Below are 21,292 nucleotides of genomic sequence, written 5' to 3' on the forward strand. Positions count from 1 at the left end.
GTGCAGGTCTGCACGTTTGTTTAAATGTTTATCTTAGTTTGAAGCAAAGATTGTAGCATTTACGTTATAGCATGCTACCATTAAAGTGCTAGCTTTTTTAGTTAATTTTACTATCGTTTACTCTAGGGTCATATAACTTGGTATGTGACAGCTGTTAACTGTTAGTGTGCTAACTTTAGCATGCTAGCACGCTAACAGTAAAGTGCTAACTTTTTTCTTTTTTTTAATGCTTTTTTGTCTAATTACGCAGCCATACACCTTACAGTCATATAACTTGGTATTTAAAACATGCTCTCTGTATGCTTGTTCACGTTAGCATGGTAGCATGCTAACATAACGTGCCAGCTTTTTGAGCTAATTTTGCTGTCGTTTACCCTACAGTCATATAACTTGGTATGTGACACTTGTTAACTGTTAGCGTGCTAATGTTAGCATGCTAACATTAAAGTGCTATTTTTCAAAGTTATTTTTACACTTTTTACTCAAATTCCGCAGCCATACACCTTAGAGTAATATAACCTGGTATGTGACACTAGCTAACTGCTTGAATGCCACCTTTGGCCATATACGACCATTTTGACCGCCGTGTAGTCAACCGCACGGAATATTGCACCACTTCACCAGCGAGATCACTAAGAATAAAAATGTCTTCCTCGTGTAACATGTCTGATAGTTGTTTGTGTGGCGTTATAGACCACAGCAAACATTACACAGCTTGCATAGATTGTTATAAATCAATTAGAAGAAGCCAGCCTGCCGTTTCCTTTAACTTGGACACACACATCTATAACTTTGACCATTCTGAGCCAGTCATCTCCAGGAGTTATCTCACCCTCCGTTTTACTAATGTTTTCCAATGTTGTAAAAATGGGTAGAATAAATATTACATTTCAACATTTCTTTCAACGAAGATTTGTGTCAGCCAGTCATTTTGATAGTAGGCTAATATAGCTAATATAGACACTTACATCATGTGTTGACTTCATCATATCACTTATAGAAGGCTTTTAATTTTTTGCGGCTCCAGACAGGTTCGTTTTTTGTATTTTTGGTCCATTATGGCTCTTTCAACATTTTTGGTTGCCAACCCCTGATTTAGAAAAATGCAATTATTGGTAAATACTAAAAACAAAATTGTAGGAATTCGTTACAAAATTCAGTAATTACTCTTGCATTAGTTTACGCTACGTGGGCGGTTTTGACCGCGCTAATAATTGGCAAAAAGCGAACCAGCTGTGTGTTTGAGTTTGAGTTTATTTGGAACATGCGAGCATACAACATGACACATCACAGTTTCCAGTTTCTCTTTTCAACATGTTCGAAAAGGAGTAGGAAGAAGCAGAGCTCATTTAATCCTACCCCTTTTCTTTTACATAACAGTTGCTAAAACTTGTGTTCACTTCCTGTTCTCAATTTATTCCCAATATACTGCATAAGTAATCACAATACAAATAAATGAATACATAAATAATACTTGGTGAAGTAAGTTATATTTCATATGATTAGATGAGTATGATTACTTTATTATTATTATTTTATTCTTTAAGTTTGAAGAGTTTCTTGAAGTGGATCATATTAGTACATTGTTTGATTGCTTTGCTTAATCCATTCCATCATTTAATTCCACATACTGATATACTGAAGGTCTTAAGTGTTGTATGTGCGTACAAATGTTTTAAATTGCATTTTTCTCTAAGATTATATTTCTCTTTTTTCGAGAAGAATTGTTGTATATTCTTGGCTAGTGTCATAACGTGGACTATGGGATGTTTGTTTTCCCGAGATGCAAGTAAAGTTGGAGTGGACATGGCGTGAAGGTAAAGACATGATTTAATATTAATATATATATATAATATATTAATATATAATATATATTAATATTTAACATAATAGGGACGGCGTGGCGAAGTTGGTAGAGTGGCCGTGCCAGCAATCGGAAGGTTGCTGGGGTTCAATCCCCACCTTCTACCATCCTAGTCATGTCCGTTGTGTCCTTGGGCAAGACACTTCACCCTTGCTCCTGATGGCTGCTGGTTAGCGCCTTGCATGGCAGCTCCCGCCATCAGTGTGTGAATGTGAATGTGGAAATACTGTCAAAGCGCTTTGAGTACCTTGAAGGTAGAAAAGCGCTATACAAGTATAACCCATTTATCATTAATTTATCATTTAATATTACTATAAAAAAGGAACAAAAAGCGCGCACATGGCAGAAGTACAAACTTGGCTATGAAAATAATAAACTCCCACAAAGGCAGAAACTATGAACATGAAACAAAACTCGCTAACTGTGACATGAACAAACAAAACTTATGTGGCATGGCATGAAGCATAACTATGAACAGGCACGAGTATCAGAAGTCGCAAGGGTACAGAAGTAAACAGAGTTAATGTCGCCAGACATTAACTAGGCCTGGCAACTACAAGCTTAAAGGCCTACTGAAAGCCACTACTACAATCGACCACGCAGTCTGATAGTTTATATATCAATGATAGCATTGCAACACATGCCAATACGGCCGGGTTAACTTATAAAGTGCAATTTTAAATTTCCCGGGAAACTTCCGGCTGATAACGTCTATGTATGATGACGTATGCGCGTACACCATTGAATCCAATACAAAAAGCTCTGTTTTTATCGCAAAATTCCACAGTATTCTGGACATCTGTGTTGGTGAATCTTTTGCAATTTGTTTAATGAACAATGGAGACTGCAAAGAAGAAAGCTGTAGGTGGGATCGGTGTATTAGCGGCCGACTGCAGCAACACAACCAGGAGGACTTTGACTTGGATAGCAGAAGCGCTATCCGACGCTAGCCGCCGACCGCATCGATGATCGGGTGAAGTCCTTCGTCGCGCCGTCGATCGCTGGAACGCAGGTGAGCACGGGTGTTGATGAGCAGATGAGGGCTGGCTGGCGTAGGTGGAGAGCTAGTGTTTTTATCATATCCCGTAGCTAAGTTAGCTTCAATGGCGTCGTTAGCAACAGCATTGCTAGGCTTCGCCAGGCGGTACAGCATTAACCGTGTAGTTACAGGTCCAGGGTTTGGTAGTATTGTTGATCTTCTGTCCATCCTTCCAGTCAGGGGCTTATTTCTTTTGTTTCTATCTGCATTTAAGCACGATGCTATCACGTTAGCTCCGTAGCTAAAGTGCTTCACCGATGTATTGTCGTGGAGATAAAAGTCACTGTGAATGTCCATCTCGCGTTCTCGACTCTCATTTTCAAGAGGATATAGTATCCGAGGTGGTTTAAAATACAAATCCGTGACCCACGATAGAAAAAGGAGAAAGTGTGGAATCCAATGAGCCAGCTTGTACCTAAGTTACGGTCAGAGCGAAAAAAGATACGTCCTGCACTGCACTCTAATCGTGCACTCTCACGTTCCTCATCCACAAATCTTTCATCCTCGCTCAAATTAATGGGGTAATCGTCGCTTTCTCGGTCCGAATCTCTCTCGCTGCTGGTGTAAACAATGGGGAAATGTGAGCAGCCCTCCCTCCGGTGACGTCACGCTACTTCCGGTATAGGCAAGGCTTTTTTTTTATCGGAGACCAAAAGTTGCAAACTTTATCGTCGATGTTCTCTACTAAATCCTTTCAGCAAAAATATGGCAATATCGCGAAATGATCAAGTATGACACATAGAATGGATCTGCTATCCCCGTTTAAATAAAAAAAATGTCATTTCAGTAGGCCTTTAAACTCCTTGTGCAGGTCTGGACGTTTGTTGAAATGTTGATCTTAGTTTGAAGCAAAGATTGCAGTACTTGAATGCCACCTTTGGCCACGTATGACCATTTTGACCGCCGTGTAGTCAACCACACGGAATATTGCACGACTTCACTAGCGAGATCACTAAGAGTACAAATGTCTTCCTCTCCCGGCAGCTCCTCAAGCTCCTTGGTTAGGCCATCTGAGGATGCTGGAAATAAAGATTTGGAGCAGGACCGACAGGACCGCAAGTGTAATAGCCTTCCCCTCCCTGCTGGGGGGGTTAATAGCTCTGACCTTCCGGTGCACTTCAGCGGCCCATATATCCTCTGTCAGGTCAGCGAGTCACTCACGACTATTTGTCAGATATGCAGCTGCATTAAAAAAAACATTTAACTCAACATTTGTATGGCATTTACTGAGATGACTTTAAAAATGACTTCATGTCTACTTGTCAGTCCGCAGACTCCAACTGCAGGTGTGAAGTGACGGAGGAGAAAGACGAAACGCCGCCACACGGTCCTGACTCGCCGTCCGCGGTGTTCTTCACCCAGTATAGAGATGGTGACCGTTGCCAGGATCTGGTGTCGCACTCTGGTGCCAACACAAACACACAGAGGTGTGAGCAGCGCCATCAGTGCGTCGATAACGCTGATAATCCACCCACCTGCAGTGATCCTCCTCCGGCATACAGTCCGGGACCCTCCTGGCCCACCATCAGGGCCTCGGGGTATTGTTTTTTGCCCTCAAAGTGAGTCTTTGGGTGCATGCTACCTAATCTAAACCCAAAATGGTCTGGTTTTGGTCTGAGCTGATCTCAACCAGTTTTGTCTATAATTTTGTATTTTAGACATATACAACTTTTATTCAAAGTACCAATTGTCCACCCAGTGCTAATTTAAGTGGATATGCAAAGAAAAGAGTTGGATGGTTTTTACTGTTTGAGACTCTTATTAATCTGTGCTGGTAGCTCAGCAGCAGCTACCAGCACAACCAGGCCAGGGCCTCAGTAGCAGCAGCAGCAGCTACCACCATCAGGACAGGCCAGCTGTTGTATGCATTTGCACTAGAGAGCAGCATCTAGATCTGCTAACACCACCAGGCCCAGGATACCAGCAGCTTCTACGCCTCCAGCAGCTCCAGCCTGTTCCACCAGATCAGGCCAGCTCCAGTCTTCAGTAGAGGCCCAGCAGCTATCATCAAGCCGGCTCCAGTCTTCAGCAGAGGCCCAGCAGCTATCATCAAGCCGGCTCCAGGCTTCAGCAGAGGCCCAGCAGCTATCATCAAGCCGGCTCCAGGCTTCAGCCATCGCCCAGCAGCCATCATCAGGCCGGCTCCAGGCTTCAACAGAGGCCTAGCAGCTATCATTAACAATGGCCACCAAAAGAGACATGGAAGAACTAAAGAGATCCAATGAGGAGCTACGGAAATCAGTGGAGTTTATGGCACACCAAATGGAAGCAATGACAAGTAAGCAAGACACTTTGATGGGCATGATGAAAGATATTAAGGAACTGAAGAAGCAAAATGAAGAGAAAGACAATATGATTGTGCAACTGAAAAGTAAATTATCTGATTTAGAACAATATACTAGAATGAACGATGTCATTGTTACTGGTCTGCCAACGCGACCTGCGTCATTTGCTGCTGCAGTGAGGTCCGAGGTCCAGGGATCAGTGCCCAGGGACCAAGAATTGGACTCAGTGGAGCGGCAGGTGGTGAAGTTTCTCCAAGAAAAGGGAATTAGCATAAATAAGGAGAATATAGAAGCTTGTCACCGTTTCCCTCAGAAAGATAAAAGCAAACCGGCAACCATCATTATGAGGTTTGCAAATAGAAAATTCAAAATCAATCTTTTGCAACAAAGTAGGATGCTCAAGGGATCAAATGTTTATCTCAATGAACATTTAACCAAGAGCAATGCTGATATTGCTAAAAGAGCTCGGTACCTACGCAAAGAGGGAAAAATACAAGCAACATGGTCGTCCAACTGCAAAGTCTACATAAAGCTAAATGGTGCACCTGAGCAGGCACAAGTGCTAATGGTCAGGAACTTAAATGATTTGGATAAATTTGCATAGTGTGTGGTTTGCTGATCTATATGTTTTTTGTGTTTTTAGAGTTGACATCTATTCTGTAAATCCTTATTAACTTTAAATGTCTATCAAACTTCCCAAAAAAGGACTAAGAATTGCCCACTTGAACATCTGTAGTCTGAAAAACAAGGTAATTGAGTTGAGTAAAATAATGTTTGAAAATGATCTACATATAGTAGCAATTTCTGAAACTCATTTGGATGATTCAATTGACAATACTGAAATATTTATACAAGGTTACAACATAATTAGACTTGATAGAAACAAACACGGGGGAGGAGTAGCCTTTTATGTACAAGACCACATTCCAATAAAGCAAAGAGGAGATCTGGACTTGACAGATGTAGAAGCAATCTGGATCCAGGTTCACTTGCCACATCTAAAGCCATTACTAATCTGCTGCTGCTATAGACCACCTTCCTCTGATGCAGCATATCTTGAAAAAATGTGTGCAATGCTTCAGAATGTTTCTGACACAGACAGAGAAATGTATTTCTTAGGAGACTTAAATATTGACTGGCTCTCAAAAAACTGCCCTATGAAAAGAAAGCTTAATGACACTGCCACTGTATGTAACCTAACTCAAATGATAAATCTACCAACCAGAATAAATATGAACAATTCAGGTGTATTGTCTTCAACTTGCATAGATCATCTTTTTACTAATTCAGTAGATAAATGCTCAAAGGTTGTTTCTGTGCCAATTGGATTTAGTGATCATAACATGATTGCTATAGCAAGAAAAGTGAAAGTCCCCAAAGTTGGACCTACAATTATGTATAAGAGACTCTACAAACATTTCTGTGATAATGCCTTTATTGAAGACGTACATAGCATACAGTGGGACAGTGTATTTGAGTCAAAGCATACTGAAGCAGCTCTGCATGAATTCATGAAGTCATTTTCTTCTGTCTGTGATAAGCATGCACCCATCAAGAAGCTCACCGTCAGATCTGTCAAAGCCCCTTGGCTTGACTCTGACCTGAGAAACTTGATGAAAGATAGAGATATACGGAAAAGAGTTGCGGTAGATTCAGGTAGCTCAGAGGACTGGCTAGCATATCGCTCTTTAAGAAACAAAGTCACCAAATTAAATAAACAGAAAAAAAGGGTGTACTACCAATCTAGAATTGAAGAAATTAAACATGATGGAAAACAACTTTGGAGTACTCTCAATCAAATCATGGGTAGAGATAAAATGGGAAAAACACCAGCATTTATTGAATCAGGTGAAGGCTTTATCACCAAGCCCAAAGAAATTGCTGATTACTTCAACAATTATTTCATAAGTAAAGTTGATACTATAAGAAATGGCATGCTGCCTGTAAATTGTATTCTATCTGAGTCACTTATTAAAAATGATATCATGCAGGACAAAAAATGTAAATTTGAATTCTCAGTCACTAATGTATTGGAAATTGAAAATCTATTGTCTGAGTTGAAATCTAACAAACCTTGTGGTCATGATAATCTAGATAGTAGACTTTTAAAATTGTCAGCTGGAATAATAGCCAGTCCGATATGTTATATTTTTAACTTAAGTTTTAAAGAAGGAATCTATCCTCAAATATGGAAGGTTGCTAGAGTAACTCCTCTACCAAAAAATAGGAAAGAAGCATTCACTGGATCGAATAGTAGGCCAATTAGCATTTTACCAGTATTAGGAAAATTAATGGAAACAATTATATTTAAGCAAATTCAAAATTATTTCTCTATAAATGACATTAATTCAGACTTTCAACATGCATATAAAACTGGCCATTCAACATGCACAGCTCTCACACAATTAACAGATGACTGGCTAAAACAAATTGACAGTAAATTATTAGTTGGCACAGTGCTATTAGATTTTAGTGCTGCTTTTGATATTATTGACCACAAACTACTACTTATAAAACTGTCTGCTTATGGTTTTAAACTCTCAGCGATTAACTGGATGAAAAGCTACCTAGTCAACAGACAGCAATGTGTCATGTTCAATGGAACCCTTTCAAATATTAAAACATTATATTGTGGTATTCCCCAGGGAAGTTGCCTGGGACCTTTATTATACTCAATATTTGTAAATGATATGTCATGTATTTTAAAGAATGGTTGCTGTGCAATTTACGCAGATGACACAACAATATATGCTTATGCTGATAATTGCACAGACCTGAGCAGTATACTACAAGACAAGGTTATGCAGATTTCTAAATGGGTTACAGAAAATAAGATGAAACTTAATATTTCCAAAACAAAATGTCTTGTTATTTGCTCAAAACATGCTCATAGAAAAGAACGCATATTGAATGTTTCTTTGAACGGAGTTCATATTGAACAAGTTAAAGAAGCCAGGTTGCTGGGAGTTACAATAGATGAAAGACTATCTTGGGCCACTCACATTAATAACATAGTAACAAAAATGAGCAGAAGCATCTCAATCATAAGAAGAAGTGCCTATTTTTTAACTAACACAACTACGAAACAAGTTATACAATCCCTTGTATTGTCACATATTGACTACTGCCCAGCAATCTGGTCTAATGCATCTAAACAAGAACTCAATAAAATCCAGCTTACCCAAAACAGAGCTGCCAGACTCGCTCTCCATTGCTCATTTAGAACCAGCGTTGAGATCATGCATAATGAATTGTCATGGATGAGAGTTGGTGAAAGAGTAGCGTGTAGTTTGATTCTATTTTTAAAAACAATCTATACATACCATAAACCTTCATATCTGTATTCTCAGCTGTTGCTTGCTAGTGAAAGTCACAACTATGGTACCAGGTTAGCCCTAAGAGGTGCTTTCACCCGTCTTAAACCCAAAAGTGATGTTTTGAAAAAGACTGTAATGTATAGGGCAATCACTTACTGGAATCGACTTCCACAATATCTGGTATCAATCACCAGCAGAGTGGGTTTTAAGAATAGACTAAGAGGAGAAGTATTGCGGAAAGAGATTATTCTAGATTGTACCTAATGTCATGACTGTTTTTATTGACTATTTTATTGATTATGGGACAAGCAGTAGAAAATGGTGGATGGAACTTTTTTCGTCACTTACTGTTTGTCTTTGGTACACTAATGTATATATTTTAGGCCATTGGTTCTTTGTTTTATGTTTATTTTTTTGCAAAAATATATATATATCTATTTTTATATTGCTCTTTTTATCTTTGGTATGAACAATATTATGTAAACTCGAAGTTATTATTATTTTTTTGGTTCTTTGTTGTTGCTATTTTTGTATTACAACATTTTATTATTTGATCATGTTGTACTGCATTTTAATCTTTTGTTTTGTGATTGTGTGATGTTTTTTGCCTGGACCCCAGGAAGAATAGTCTCCACTGCGGTGTAGACTAATGGGGATCCTTAATAAACTAAAACTAAACTAAAACTAAACTAAAATATCATTTAATCACCAATTAAGTGTTATGCGACGTCTGGCCAGTAGAGGGCAGTAGTTGACTGAGACCTAAAGCCTGATCCAGTGAATCAGAATCGGCATATGGACCACATTAACATGGCCTGCACTGCAAAAAGTCAGTGTTCAAAAACAAGACAAAAAAATACAAAAATTAGGGGGTATTTTATTTGAACTAAGCAAAATTATCTGCCAGTAGAACAAGAAAATTTGACTTGTCAAGACTTTCCAAAACAAGTAAAATTAGCTAACCTCAATGGACCCAAAAATACCTTAAAATAAGTATATTCTCACTAATAACAAGTGCACTTTTCTTGGTAGAAAAAAAAAAGAGACCTTTTTGCTCAATATGTTGAAAAATATTCTTAAATGAAGTAAATGCTAGTGCCATTATCTTGACATAATGATATGCACTCGGCATTACATTTCTTGAAACCAGCAAACTTACACTAAAAACTAATTTATTGTTCTTAATGGAAAGGCAACAAGGCAAGCGCTTGTTACTCTCGGGGTCTCCTAGCCGCTCAGGCAAATCATATGGTCGAAAAATGCATTTTTCCATGGATAACATGACATCATAGCGCCAAGTGCGTGCTCTTTCAGTCAATTAGTGCGCGTATATACAGCCCGGCCCCCGGCCAAAATTTTTTTAATTGTAAATTACAAGAATTTATCTGTATGTGCATGAACTATTTCTGTTAAAAAATGTTAGAAATGTCACATGTTAAATGTTTAAATATTTACAGTTTACTGTACTGTGCCAACTGTACTACTATATGAGTACGTAGTTTCTATTGTTTCATTGATAAATAAAACAGCAAAGTCCATTTGGCTGTCATCAGTTTTAATTATGAGACACAATTGTGTCAAAATCCTGTTTTTTTTTTCATGCTTGAAATAAGAAATTATTATTTCGAAAAAGTAGTTTTATACTTGTGAGTGTTGATGACACAGCTTTGCAACAGTTGATATTCTAGTTTCAAGCATGTTTTACTCAATATAGCTCATCAAATCTCAGCAACAAGCTGTAATATCTTACTGAGATCATTTAGGACCAAAACACTTAAAACAAGTAAAACACTCTAACATAAAATCTGCTTAGTGAGAAAAATGATCTTATCAGACAGAAAATAAGCAAATATCACCCTTATTTGAGATATTTCCTCTTACTTAGATTTCAGTTTTTGCAGTGTGGGCTTTTGTAAATATTGTTTTCTTTAATTTAAATCAGTAAATCATTAAAAAAATACAACATTATAAAAGATTTATGAGATTGTTATAGAATCAAAATGGGAAATATAACCTTCACATGATTAATTAAGCCAGCATGGAGAACACAGCAGTGTAACGCCATCAAAGCTCACATTTAAGTCTTACACACAGCACCGATATTTGGGAACCAGAATAGGTGGAAAGAAAAAAGGTCAAATTCAAATAAATCAATTTGTGGCAGCATCGGATAAAGTTATGTTTATGTTTAAAGGCCTACTGAAATGATTTTTTTAAATTTAAACGGGGATAGCAGATCCATTCTATGTGTCATACTTGATCATTTCGCGATATTGCCATATTTTTGCTGAAAGGATTTAGTACAGAAAATCGACGATAAAGTTCGCAACTTTTGCTCGCTGATAAAAAAAACCTTGCCCCTACTGGAAGTAGCGTGACGTCACAAGCTGTAGTGCTGCTCACAATTCCCCGTTGTTTACAATGGAGCGAGAGATATTAGGAGCGAGAAAGTGACGATTACCCCATTAATTTGAGCGAGGATGAAAGATTCGTGGATGAGGAACGTTAGAGTGACGGACTGGAATGCAGTTCAAGAGATATCTTTTTTCGCTCTGACCGTAACTTAGGTACAAGCTGGCTCATTGGATTCCACACTCTCTCCTTTTTCTATTGTGGATCACGGATTTGGATTTTAAACCACCTCGGATACTATATCCTCTTGAAAATGAGAGTCGAGCACGCGAAATGGACATTCACTGTGACTTTTATCTCCACGACAATACATCGACGAAGCTCTTTAGCATGAGCTAACGTGATAGCATCTGTCTCAAATGCAGATAGAAACAAAATAAATAAATCCCTGACCGGAAGGATAGACGGAAGATCAACAATACTACTATCAGGAGACACCGAACCAAACACTGGACATGTAAATACACGGTTAATGCTATGCCGCCTGTCGAAGCCTGGCAATGCTGTTGCTAACGATGCTAGCCTAGCAACGGGACCTCGTCAGAGCTATGATAAAAACATTAGCGCTCCACCTACGCCAGCCAGCCCTCATCTGCTCATCAACACCCGTGCTCACCTGCGTTCAAGCGATCGACGATGCGGTCGGCGGCCCGGAGACGTAGGAAGTCAAGGTGAGGTCGCCGGCGCTAGCGTCTGCTATCCAACAAAGTCCTCCTTGTTGTGTTGCTGCAGCCAGCCGCTAATACACCGATCCCACCTACAACTGTCTTCTTTGCAGCCTCCATTGTTCATTAAACAAATTGCAAAAGATTCACCAACACAGATGTACAGAATACTGTGGAATTTTGTCGAAGAAAACAGAGTGTCCAATAGGGTCCAAACACTTCCGTGGACCTCGCGACGTCACGCGCATACGTCATCCTCCAAAGGCGTTTTGAACCGGAAGTTCCCCGGGAAATTTAAAATGTCACTTTATAAGTTAACCCGGCCGTATTGGCATGTGTTGCAATGTTACGATTTCATCATTGATATATAAACTATCAGACTGCGTGGTCGCTAGTAGTGGCTTTCAAAGCACATAATTGTGGTGCGTTCAAGGAACCTTGATTAAAGTTCAGAACAGAAGCTTCACTAGACAGGGAAGGTTAAACCTCCATTAGATGCAGTAATAAATATAACGAGAAAATTCCCGCGGAAATTTTGATGGGCCTGCTGCTATCTGTGCCCTGGTCCTCTATTAGATGGTGCCTGAGTGTCTGAATCTGTGAGTTTTAGGTGTAATGGAAAAACATGAGCCGCAGAGCTAGCCTAAAACAGTAGCATGTTTACATAAAAATGCTAACACTTAGCATGTATGATAACAGTCAGCATGTTTCATGTACCAAGATATACAAACCCCGTTTCCATATGAGTTGGGAAATTGTGTTAGATGTAAATATAAACGGAATACAATGATTTGCAAATCATTTTCAACCCATATTCAGTTGAATATGCTACAAAGACAACATATTTGATGTTCAAACTGATAAAAAAAAAAAAAAAATTGCAAATAATCATTAACTTTAGAATTTGATGCCAGCAACACGTGACAAAGAAGTTGGGAAAGGTGGCAATAAATACTGATAAAGTTGAGGAATGCTCATCAAACACTTATTTGGAACATCCCACAGGTGAACAGGCAAATTGGGAACAGGTGGGTGCCATGATTGGGTATAAAAGTAGATTCCATGAAATGCTCAGTCATTCACAAACAAGGATGGGGCGAGGGTCACCACTTTGTCAACAAATGCCTGAGCAAATTGTTGAACAGTTTAAGAAAAACCTTTCTCAACCAGCTATTGCAAGGAATTTAGGGATTTCACCATCTACGCTCCGTAATATCATCAAAGGGTTCAGAGAATCTGGAGAAATCACTGCACGTAAGCAGCTAAGCCCGTGACCTTCCATCCCTCAGGCTGTACTGCATCAACAAGCCACATCAGTGTGTAAAGGATATCACCACATGGGCTCAGGAACACTTCAGAAACCCACTGTCAGTAACTACAGTTGGTCGCTACATCTGTAAGTGCAAGTTAAATTTCTCCTATGCAAGGCGAAAACCGTTTATCAACAACACCCAGAAACGCTGTTAGCTTCGCTGGGCCTGATACAAAGGGGAAAAGTGTTCTGTGGTCTGACGAGTCCACATTTGAAATTGTTTTTGGAAACTGTGGACGTCGTGTCCTCCGGACCAAAGAGGAAAAGAACCATCCGGTATGTTCTAGGCGCAAAGTGTAAAAGCCAGCATGTGTGATGGTATGGGGGTGTATTAGTGCCCAAGACATGGGTAACTTACACATCTGTGAAGGCACCATTAATGCTGAAAGGTACATACAGGTTTTGGAGCAACATATGTTGCCATCCAAGCGACGTTACCATTGACGCCCCTGCTTATTTCAGCAAGACAATGCCAAGCCACGTGTTACATCAACGTGGCTTCATAGTAAAAGAGTGCGGGTACTAGACTGGCCTGCCTGTAGTCCAGACCTGTCTCCCATTGAAAATGTGTGGCGCATTATGAAGCCTAAAATAGCACAAGGGAGACCCCCGGACTGTTGAACAACTTAAGCTGTACATCAAGCAAGAATGGGAAATAATTCCACCTGAGAAGCTTCAAAAATGTTTATGAGTTTGAACATCAAATATGTTGTCTTTGTAGTGCATTCAACTGAATATGGGTTGAAAAGGATTTACAAATCATTGTATTCCGTTTATATTTACACCTAACACAATTTCCCAACTCATATGGAAACGGGGTTTGTAGAACGGAGACTGAGAGCCAGTCCTTCTGCACCAACATCAGTGTGTGACCTCACCAATGCGCTTTTGGAAGAATGGTGGAAAATTCCTATAAACACACTCCGCAACCTTGTGGACAGCCTTCCCAGAAGAGTTGAAGCTGTAATAGCTTCAAAAGGTCATATTGAACCCTATGGTTTAGGAATGGGATGGCACTTCAAGTTCATATGTGAGTCGAGGCAGGTGGCCAATATAGTGTATATGCCCACATTGCATATTTATATATTGCTTACCTAAAAAAAGCCTAAGAGTGAAGTACTGAAGTTCATTCATTGGAATAAAAAAAAAAACATATGTATGTTTACCAACTGCCATGTTTGCCATGCGGTCACATATGCATGTTTGCACAAAGGTGTGCGTTTTTGTGACTTGTTGTCAAAGTGTCTGAATACATGAAGTATGTTCTCCACCTTGTGATGATACTCAAACAGCAGCCGTCACAACCCTGTGAAAACATGGAGGTGTCTCACGGCGTCTCACCTTTCAGCGACTTTTTTCTGACAATACTACAAACCCCGTTTCCATATGAGTTGGGAAATTGTTGTTAGATGTAAATATAAACGGAATACAATGATTTGTAAATCCTTTTCAACCCATATTCAGTTGAATATGCTACAAAGACAACATATTTGATGTTCAAACTCATAAACTTTTTTTTTTTGGAAAATAATCATTAACTTTAGATTTTTTATTTGCAAAAAAAAAATAAAGTTTATGAGTTTGAACATCAAATATGTTGTCTTTGTAGCATATTCAACTGAATATGGGTTGAAAAGGATTTGCAAATCATTGTATTCCGTTTATATTTACATCTAACACAATTTCCCAACTCATATGGAAACGGGGTTTGTATAAAAAAAGAACTTGCCTGTACTTTGGAGTCAGGGCCGGCCCGCGGCATAGGCCGTATAGGCAAATGCTAAGGGCGCCGTCCATCAGTTGGTACTATTATTTCTAAATACAAAAAATAATCCCACGTTAATTAAAATGCAAAGTAAAGCCTATTTAATAGAAATATTATTTGTTACAACATTACGCCCCCCACTCCCTCCCTTCCCGTATCATGACTCTTTTTGGACGTCACCACATCAAAAAATCAACACAAGATGTCAAAACGGCCAAAACTGTCAGGTGCCCAGGGAAGAAAAAAGAGAAAAGAAGAGGAGGAGAAACGAGAAAAAGACCGAGGTAGCAGGTAGGTAACGTTAGCCTACATGAAATTATTTGTCTGTTACAGAATGTGATAGTAACCTGGCTTTTTAGCATTAAGCTAATGTTACATGATTCGGCAATTGCTAATCAATAAATAGCTAGTTCTGTTTTAACGTCGGGTTAATATTGTGGAGGGGGCTAAATTGTTATGGGAAATAATAATGTAACGTTAGGTAATTACAGTACTCCCACCTTACATTCCTCAGGGACATTTGTATTAGATGTTTTAAGCAGGTGTTTTTTGTTGACATTGTTATTGCCTTCTGGTTAGCTAATGTTTGCCCTGCAGGTAATAGTCACTTTTCCACCCCTTTATATATTAGGTATAGTTGTAAGCCTAGTTGTTAAAGTGCACATCATTAATGTTAATTAAGCAATATCACATGAGAGGGAATGCTGTTTTTTTAATTTGAGCACTGCTGTGATTCGGTTAAAGATAATCATAACATAACATTCTCATATAATATGTTAATTTGCTTTCTTGAAGTAAAAAAAAAGGTCAAAGACAAAGCTATTCGGTTTCTTGTGAGTATATACTTTCACTGCCGATGCGGGGGGGGGCGCCACCTAAAATCTTGCCTAGGGCGCCAGATTGGTTAGGGCCAGGCCTGTTTGGAGTAGTCAGTGTTCAGCTTTTACTATACACTGAAAATGAGTCGACACACTGCCTTTATTGTGTAAATAATTGCCCACACAGTATGAACTTAAAGGGGAACTGCACTTATTTGAAATGTTGCCTATCGTTCACAATCATTATGAGAGACGTGACGGATGGATTTTTATTTCGTGGATTCTAAATATTAAATACATTTCATCAAAAGTCTGCTTACATTGGAGCCTACAGGAGCCGCTCTATTCTGCGTATAAAGCCCTTAAAAAAATACCCCCATTAAGGTTTTATATACAATATGTAAGTATAAATATAATGTAGTAACAGGCACATTTATAATAACATTTAATATTTACGTATTTTGATCATTTGCTTTTTTCTTTTCTTCATCACTGATTATTACTCATTGCAGACTTTATGAGAGCCAACAAAAAATAAAACAATCACTGTGGAGGGAGGGGTGGCCAGCGCTGCCTGCAGGAGCAAAGGCCACCGCCTCTGTCCATGGTGCTGAGGACAGAGCACCATCAGACTGGCGTGGCAGTGCTGACGGCGAGACACAGCCGGCAGGTGATTAGAGTTCCCAGGTGGTACGAGTTGTCTAATCACCGGTTGAGGGGCTTGGAGAGCTGGAGAGGAAGAACACGGACTGAAAAGTCAAATAGCGTAAAACAATCGATGGTTGGCAAAACCTTGTTCAACTCTGAACGTCAGACTCCTCCATTTTGGAGCTGAGAGTGGGGCGTTCCAAAATGTGCATTAGAAAACAATCCCTACTGATTGGTAGGTCGTGAGTTCAAACCCCGGGGCCGAGTCATACCAAAGACTATACAAACGGGACCCATTACCGCACTGCTTGGCACTCAGCATCAAGGGTTGGAATTGGGGGTTAAATCACCAAAAATAATTGCAGAGCGCGGCCACCGCTGCTGCTCACTGCTCCCCTCACCTCCCAGGGGGTGGAACAAGTCAAATGCAGAGGGTCATTTCACCACACCTATTGTGTGTGTGACTATCAGTGGTACTTTAACTTTAACTTAATATTTAGGTCCATAACTATGGAATAGGGCAGCACAGTGGTACATGGGGTTAGTGCATGTGCCTCACAACACGAAGGTCCTGAGGAGTCCTGAGTTCAATCCCGGGCTCGGGATCTCTCTGTGTGGAGTTTGCATGTTCTCCTCTGTGACTGCGTGGGTTCCACTTCGGGTACTCCGGCTTCCTCCCACCCTCCAAAGACATGCACCTGGGGATAGGCCCCTCCCACCTCCAAAGACATGCACCTGGGTATAGGCCCCTCCCACCTCCAAAAACATGCACCTGGGGATAGGCTCCTCCCACCTCCAAAAACATGCACCTGGGGATAGGTTGATTGGCAACACTAAATTGGCCCTAGTGTGTGAATGTTGTCTGTCTATCTGTGTTGGGCTTGTGATGAGGTGGCGACTTGTCCAGGGTGTACCCCGCCTTCCGCCCCAATGCAGCTGAGATAGGCTCCGGCACCCAACCCCCCCCCCCTACCCCCCCCCCCCCCCCCCAGAAAATGGAAATAAGTGCCAATGTTGTCAGCATTAGAGGAGCCCTTTAACAAGAAAAGAGCAGTACAAATTCCAGGCGTGTTGATACGCACTTCCTGTGTTTCCAGACCATGGCGAGGTAAGACTTCCTGTCTGCTAAGACTGAGGAGCAGTTTGACACCACACGCACGAGAAGACGTGTTGGACTTGCCTATTATAATAAAAGGGGAGGAACATTTTATTAGATTTTTTTTTTTTTTTTTTTTTTTTTTTTTAGCATTCCATCCTTTTTTAAACCCCGCACAAAAAAACAAAAAACAACCACATTCCAGGTTTCCCAGTCAGCAGCAGCTAAGCTATTGTTCCCAGGAAGAGGAGGGTGCTTCAGCAAAGTGTGTGCTGGCTCACCGTTACTCGGCGGTGCACAACAGGAAAATAAAAGCACCACCAGGTGTGACGTGGACGCGTGTCCTGTTGCGTCCCCACTCCTTTCCTACTCCGCACATCAGGGAGCTGCCAGTTTTCGGATGTGATTGCTCAGTGTAGCTCTTTGTACTATTAATGTCGTTATTCTAATAGTCTGCATGTAGCATCAACGGGTCGAAATGATGGTCTTCTAAACCAGTTTTTTTCAACCTTTTTTGAGCCAAGGACAATTTTTGCGTTGAAAAAATCTGGAGGCACACCACCAGCAGACATCATTAAAAAATTAAACTCAGCAGCCGATATTGACAGTAAAAAGTCGTTGTCGCAATTGTTGGATATGAATTCAAACCATAACCAAGCATGCATCACTAGTTCTTGTCTCAAAGTAGGTGTACTGTCACCACCTGACTTATTTTGAGTTTTTTGCTGTTTTCCTGTGTGTAGTGTTTTAGTTGTTGTCTTGCGCTCTTATTTTGTTGTTGTTATGTCATGTACGGATGTACATTCTGGATGCCGTCTGCTGCTCTACACGCTGTAAGTCTTTGCTGTCGTCCAGCATTCTGTTTTTGTCTACTTTGCAGCCAGTTCCGTTTTAGTTTCGTTATGCATAGCCTTCCCTAAGCTTCAATGCTGTGCAGAGAGTCGTGAAGGAAATGTGGGACTAAGCCGAGCATACGTTAGTTATTATTGTGTAGCGCAGTGTTTTTCAACCTTTTTTGAGCCAAGGCAAAAGTTTTTCACGGAAAACATTAAAACAATGAAACTCAGCAGCCGATATTGACAGTAAAAAGTCGTTCTCGCAATTGTTGGGTATGACTTTAAAGCATAACCAAGCATGCATCACTATAGCTCTTGTCTCAAAGTAGGTGTACTGTCACCACCTGTCACATCACACCCTGACTTATTTGGAGTTTGTTGCTGTTTTCCTGTGTGTAGTGTTTTAGTTCTTGTCTTGCACTCCTATTTGTTGTTGTTATGTCACGTACGGATGTACTTTGTGGACGCCGTCTGCTGCTCTACACGCAGTAAGTCTTTGCTGTCGTCCAGCATTCTGTTTTTGTTTACTTTGCAGCCAGTTCAGTTGTAGTTTCGTTCTGCATAGCCTTCCCTAAGCTTCAATGCCTTTTCTTAGGGGCACTCGCCCTTTGTTTATTTTTTGGTTTAAGCTTTAGATACCTTTTTACCTGCGCCCTGCCTCCCGCTGTTTCCGACATCTACAAAGCAATTAGCTACCGGCTGCCACCTACTGATATGGAAGAGTATTACACGGTTACTCTGCCGAGCTCTAGACAGCACCGACACTCAACAACAACAAATCATTTGCAAACTATAATTACTGGTGTGCAAAAAATATCTTTAACCCAAATAGGTGGAACTAAACGGCACACCAGACTGTATCTCACGGCACACTAGTGGAAAAAACCACCGGTGTAGCGAATGGTAAAGACGGCCATTAAGCCGTGTGGATGGTAATGAGGCTTCATTATATTTTTCCAGCGGATGTGCAGTGGTTAGGTAATAGTTTTGTTGCGAGCCAACAATGCATATCATCCTTTAAGGTCAGCTAGTCAGCTTTGAACCATCCCAGCTCCTTAGAGAGACAAGCCCACATTTTGGTAGCCCCCAACCCCCGCGTGTCGTCGGACATCCTCGTGTGTGTAGGACACTCCGCCATTCTCCACCTCCTGTTTGACGTTGAGCGGGGGTGCCCTGGGTTCTCCACCTCCGTGATGAATTTCGAGACTCTCCGCGGTTTAGAAGTGGTGCGTGTGTGTGAGTTTGACGGTATGGCGACGGGGGAAGGAGGCTCAGGGGGTCGCATGTGCCCACTTCTGCATCATTTGCATGATTTGTGTCGGGCTGCTCGGTGTGTGCGTGTGTGTGTGTGTGTGTGTGTGTGTGTGTGTGTGTGTGTGTGTGTGTGTGTGTGTGTGTGTGTGTGTGTGTGTGTGTGTGTGTGTGTGTGTGTATGTGTGTGTGTGTGTATGTGTGTGTGTGTGTGTGTGTTCATTATAGCGTGGCTTATAACCTCTGCACACATTTCCTCCTAATGACATACTGTAATGACTTGAAGTAAATAATGAAGATTAAAAACCAATTACAAACAAAACTTTTTTTTTTTTTTTTTTAATATAATTGTTTTTCTCACAATGTGTCGACTTCTTTCTTATAAAATTGGGAAAATGTTCTCATAGTCTTTCCGTTTCTGTAATATTGCAATATTTTCTCGTAAAATATTACTTTTTTAATGTAGAGTTGTTCCTTTTTTTTTTGCAAAATGGCGACATTTGTCATAAAAAATTCTGACCTTTATAGCAAAATTGCCTATTTGTTTTGTTGTTCTTGTAAAATAGTGACATTTTTTTAGTCAAATTATGACTTTTGTCATAATTTTGCCAAGTAAAATTCAGATTATTATTATATTGCCCACATTTTTCTTATAAGTGTTCTTATAAAATTGTGACTTTTTGTCGAGTAAAACTACGACTCTTTTCATAAAATTGCCCAAAATGTAAGCTTTTTCTTGTAAAATTGCAACTGTTATTGAGTAAAATTCCAACTTTCATCATAATATTGCACAAATGTTCAGTTTTTCTTGTAAAATTTTGACTGGCGTTGAGTAAAATGACGACTTTTATTATAATACTGCCGAAATTCTCGTTTTTCATAACAAGCTTTTTTTATATTTACATAATATTTTACATGCAATATTTTCTCGTAAAATATTACTTTTTTAATGTACAATTATTATTTTTCTTTTTGTCGTATAAAATTCCGACTTTTTTCACAATATTGCCAGTTTTTCTGATGTTCTTGTAAAATAGTGAAATTTTTGAAGCAAACTTATGACTTTTGTCATAATTTTGCCAAGTAAAATTCTGATTATTATTATTATATTACCAAAATTTTTAAGTTTTCTTGTAAAAATGTGACTTTTGTCGGATAAAATTACAACTCTTTTCATAAAATTGCCAAAATGTGTTCTTGTAAAATTGTGACTTTTTGTTGAGTAAAACTACGACTCTTTTCATAAAATTGCCCAAAATGTAAGCTTTTTCTTGTAAAATTGCAACTGTTATTGAGTAAAATTCCAACTTTCATCATAATATTGCACAAATGTTCAGTTTTTCTTGTAAAATTTTGACTTGCGTTGAGTAAAATGACGACTTTTATTATAATACTGCTGAAATTCTCATTTTTCATAACCAGCTTTTTTTTATTTACATAATATTTTACATGCAATATTTTCTCGTAAAATATAACTTTTTTAAAGTAGAATTATTACTTTTTTTTTTGCAAAATGGCGAGATTTGTCATATAAAATTCCAACTTTTATCACAATATTGCCAGTTTTTCTGATGTTCTTGTCAAATAGTGAAATTTTTGGAGCAAACTTATGACTTTTGTCATAATTTTGCCAAGTAAAATTCTGATTATTATTATAATATTACCAACATTTTTAAGTTTTCTTGTAAAAATGTGACTTTTGTCGGATAAAATTACAACTCTTTTCATAAAATTGCCAAAATGTGTTCTTATAAAATTGTGACTTTTTGTCGAGTAAAACTACGACTCTTTTCATAAAATTGCCCAAAATGTAAGCTTTTTCTTGTAAAATTGCAACTGTTATTGAGTAAAATTCCAACTTTCATCATAGTATTGCACAAATGTTCAGTTTTTCTTGTAAAATTTTGACTGGCGTTGAGTAAAATGACGACTTTTATTATAATACTGCCGAAATTCTCATTTTTCATAACAAGATTTTTTATAT

The 21,292-nt window shown here is 39.3% G+C and overlaps 1 protein-coding gene across 4 annotated transcripts in view; it reads left to right on the forward strand.

Annotated features, from left to right (window-relative positions):
- Positions 1 to 10,014, forward strand: part of csf2rb (colony stimulating factor 2 receptor subunit beta) — a 134,465-nt gene extending 124,451 nt beyond the window's left edge. For all 4 annotated transcript variants that reach the window (XM_062036965.1, XM_062036967.1, XM_062036968.1 and 1 more), the window contains 3 exons: positions 3,888 to 4,047; positions 4,170 to 4,498; positions 9,197 to 10,014. In XM_062036965.1, coding sequence (XP_061892949.1) covers positions 3,888 to 4,047; positions 4,170 to 4,466 — 457 coding nt within the window. In that variant the 3' untranslated portion in view covers positions 4,467 to 4,498; positions 9,197 to 10,014. The remainder of the gene's footprint in view (positions 1 to 3,887; positions 4,048 to 4,169; positions 4,499 to 9,196) is intronic.
- The last annotated feature ends 11,278 nt before the right edge of the window (positions 10,015 to 21,292 follow it).

This window comes from Entelurus aequoreus, linkage group LG25 (assembly GCF_033978785.1).
Source record: "Entelurus aequoreus isolate RoL-2023_Sb linkage group LG25, RoL_Eaeq_v1.1, whole genome shotgun sequence".
Taxonomy (NCBI): Eukaryota; Metazoa; Chordata; class Actinopteri; order Syngnathiformes; family Syngnathidae; genus Entelurus; species Entelurus aequoreus.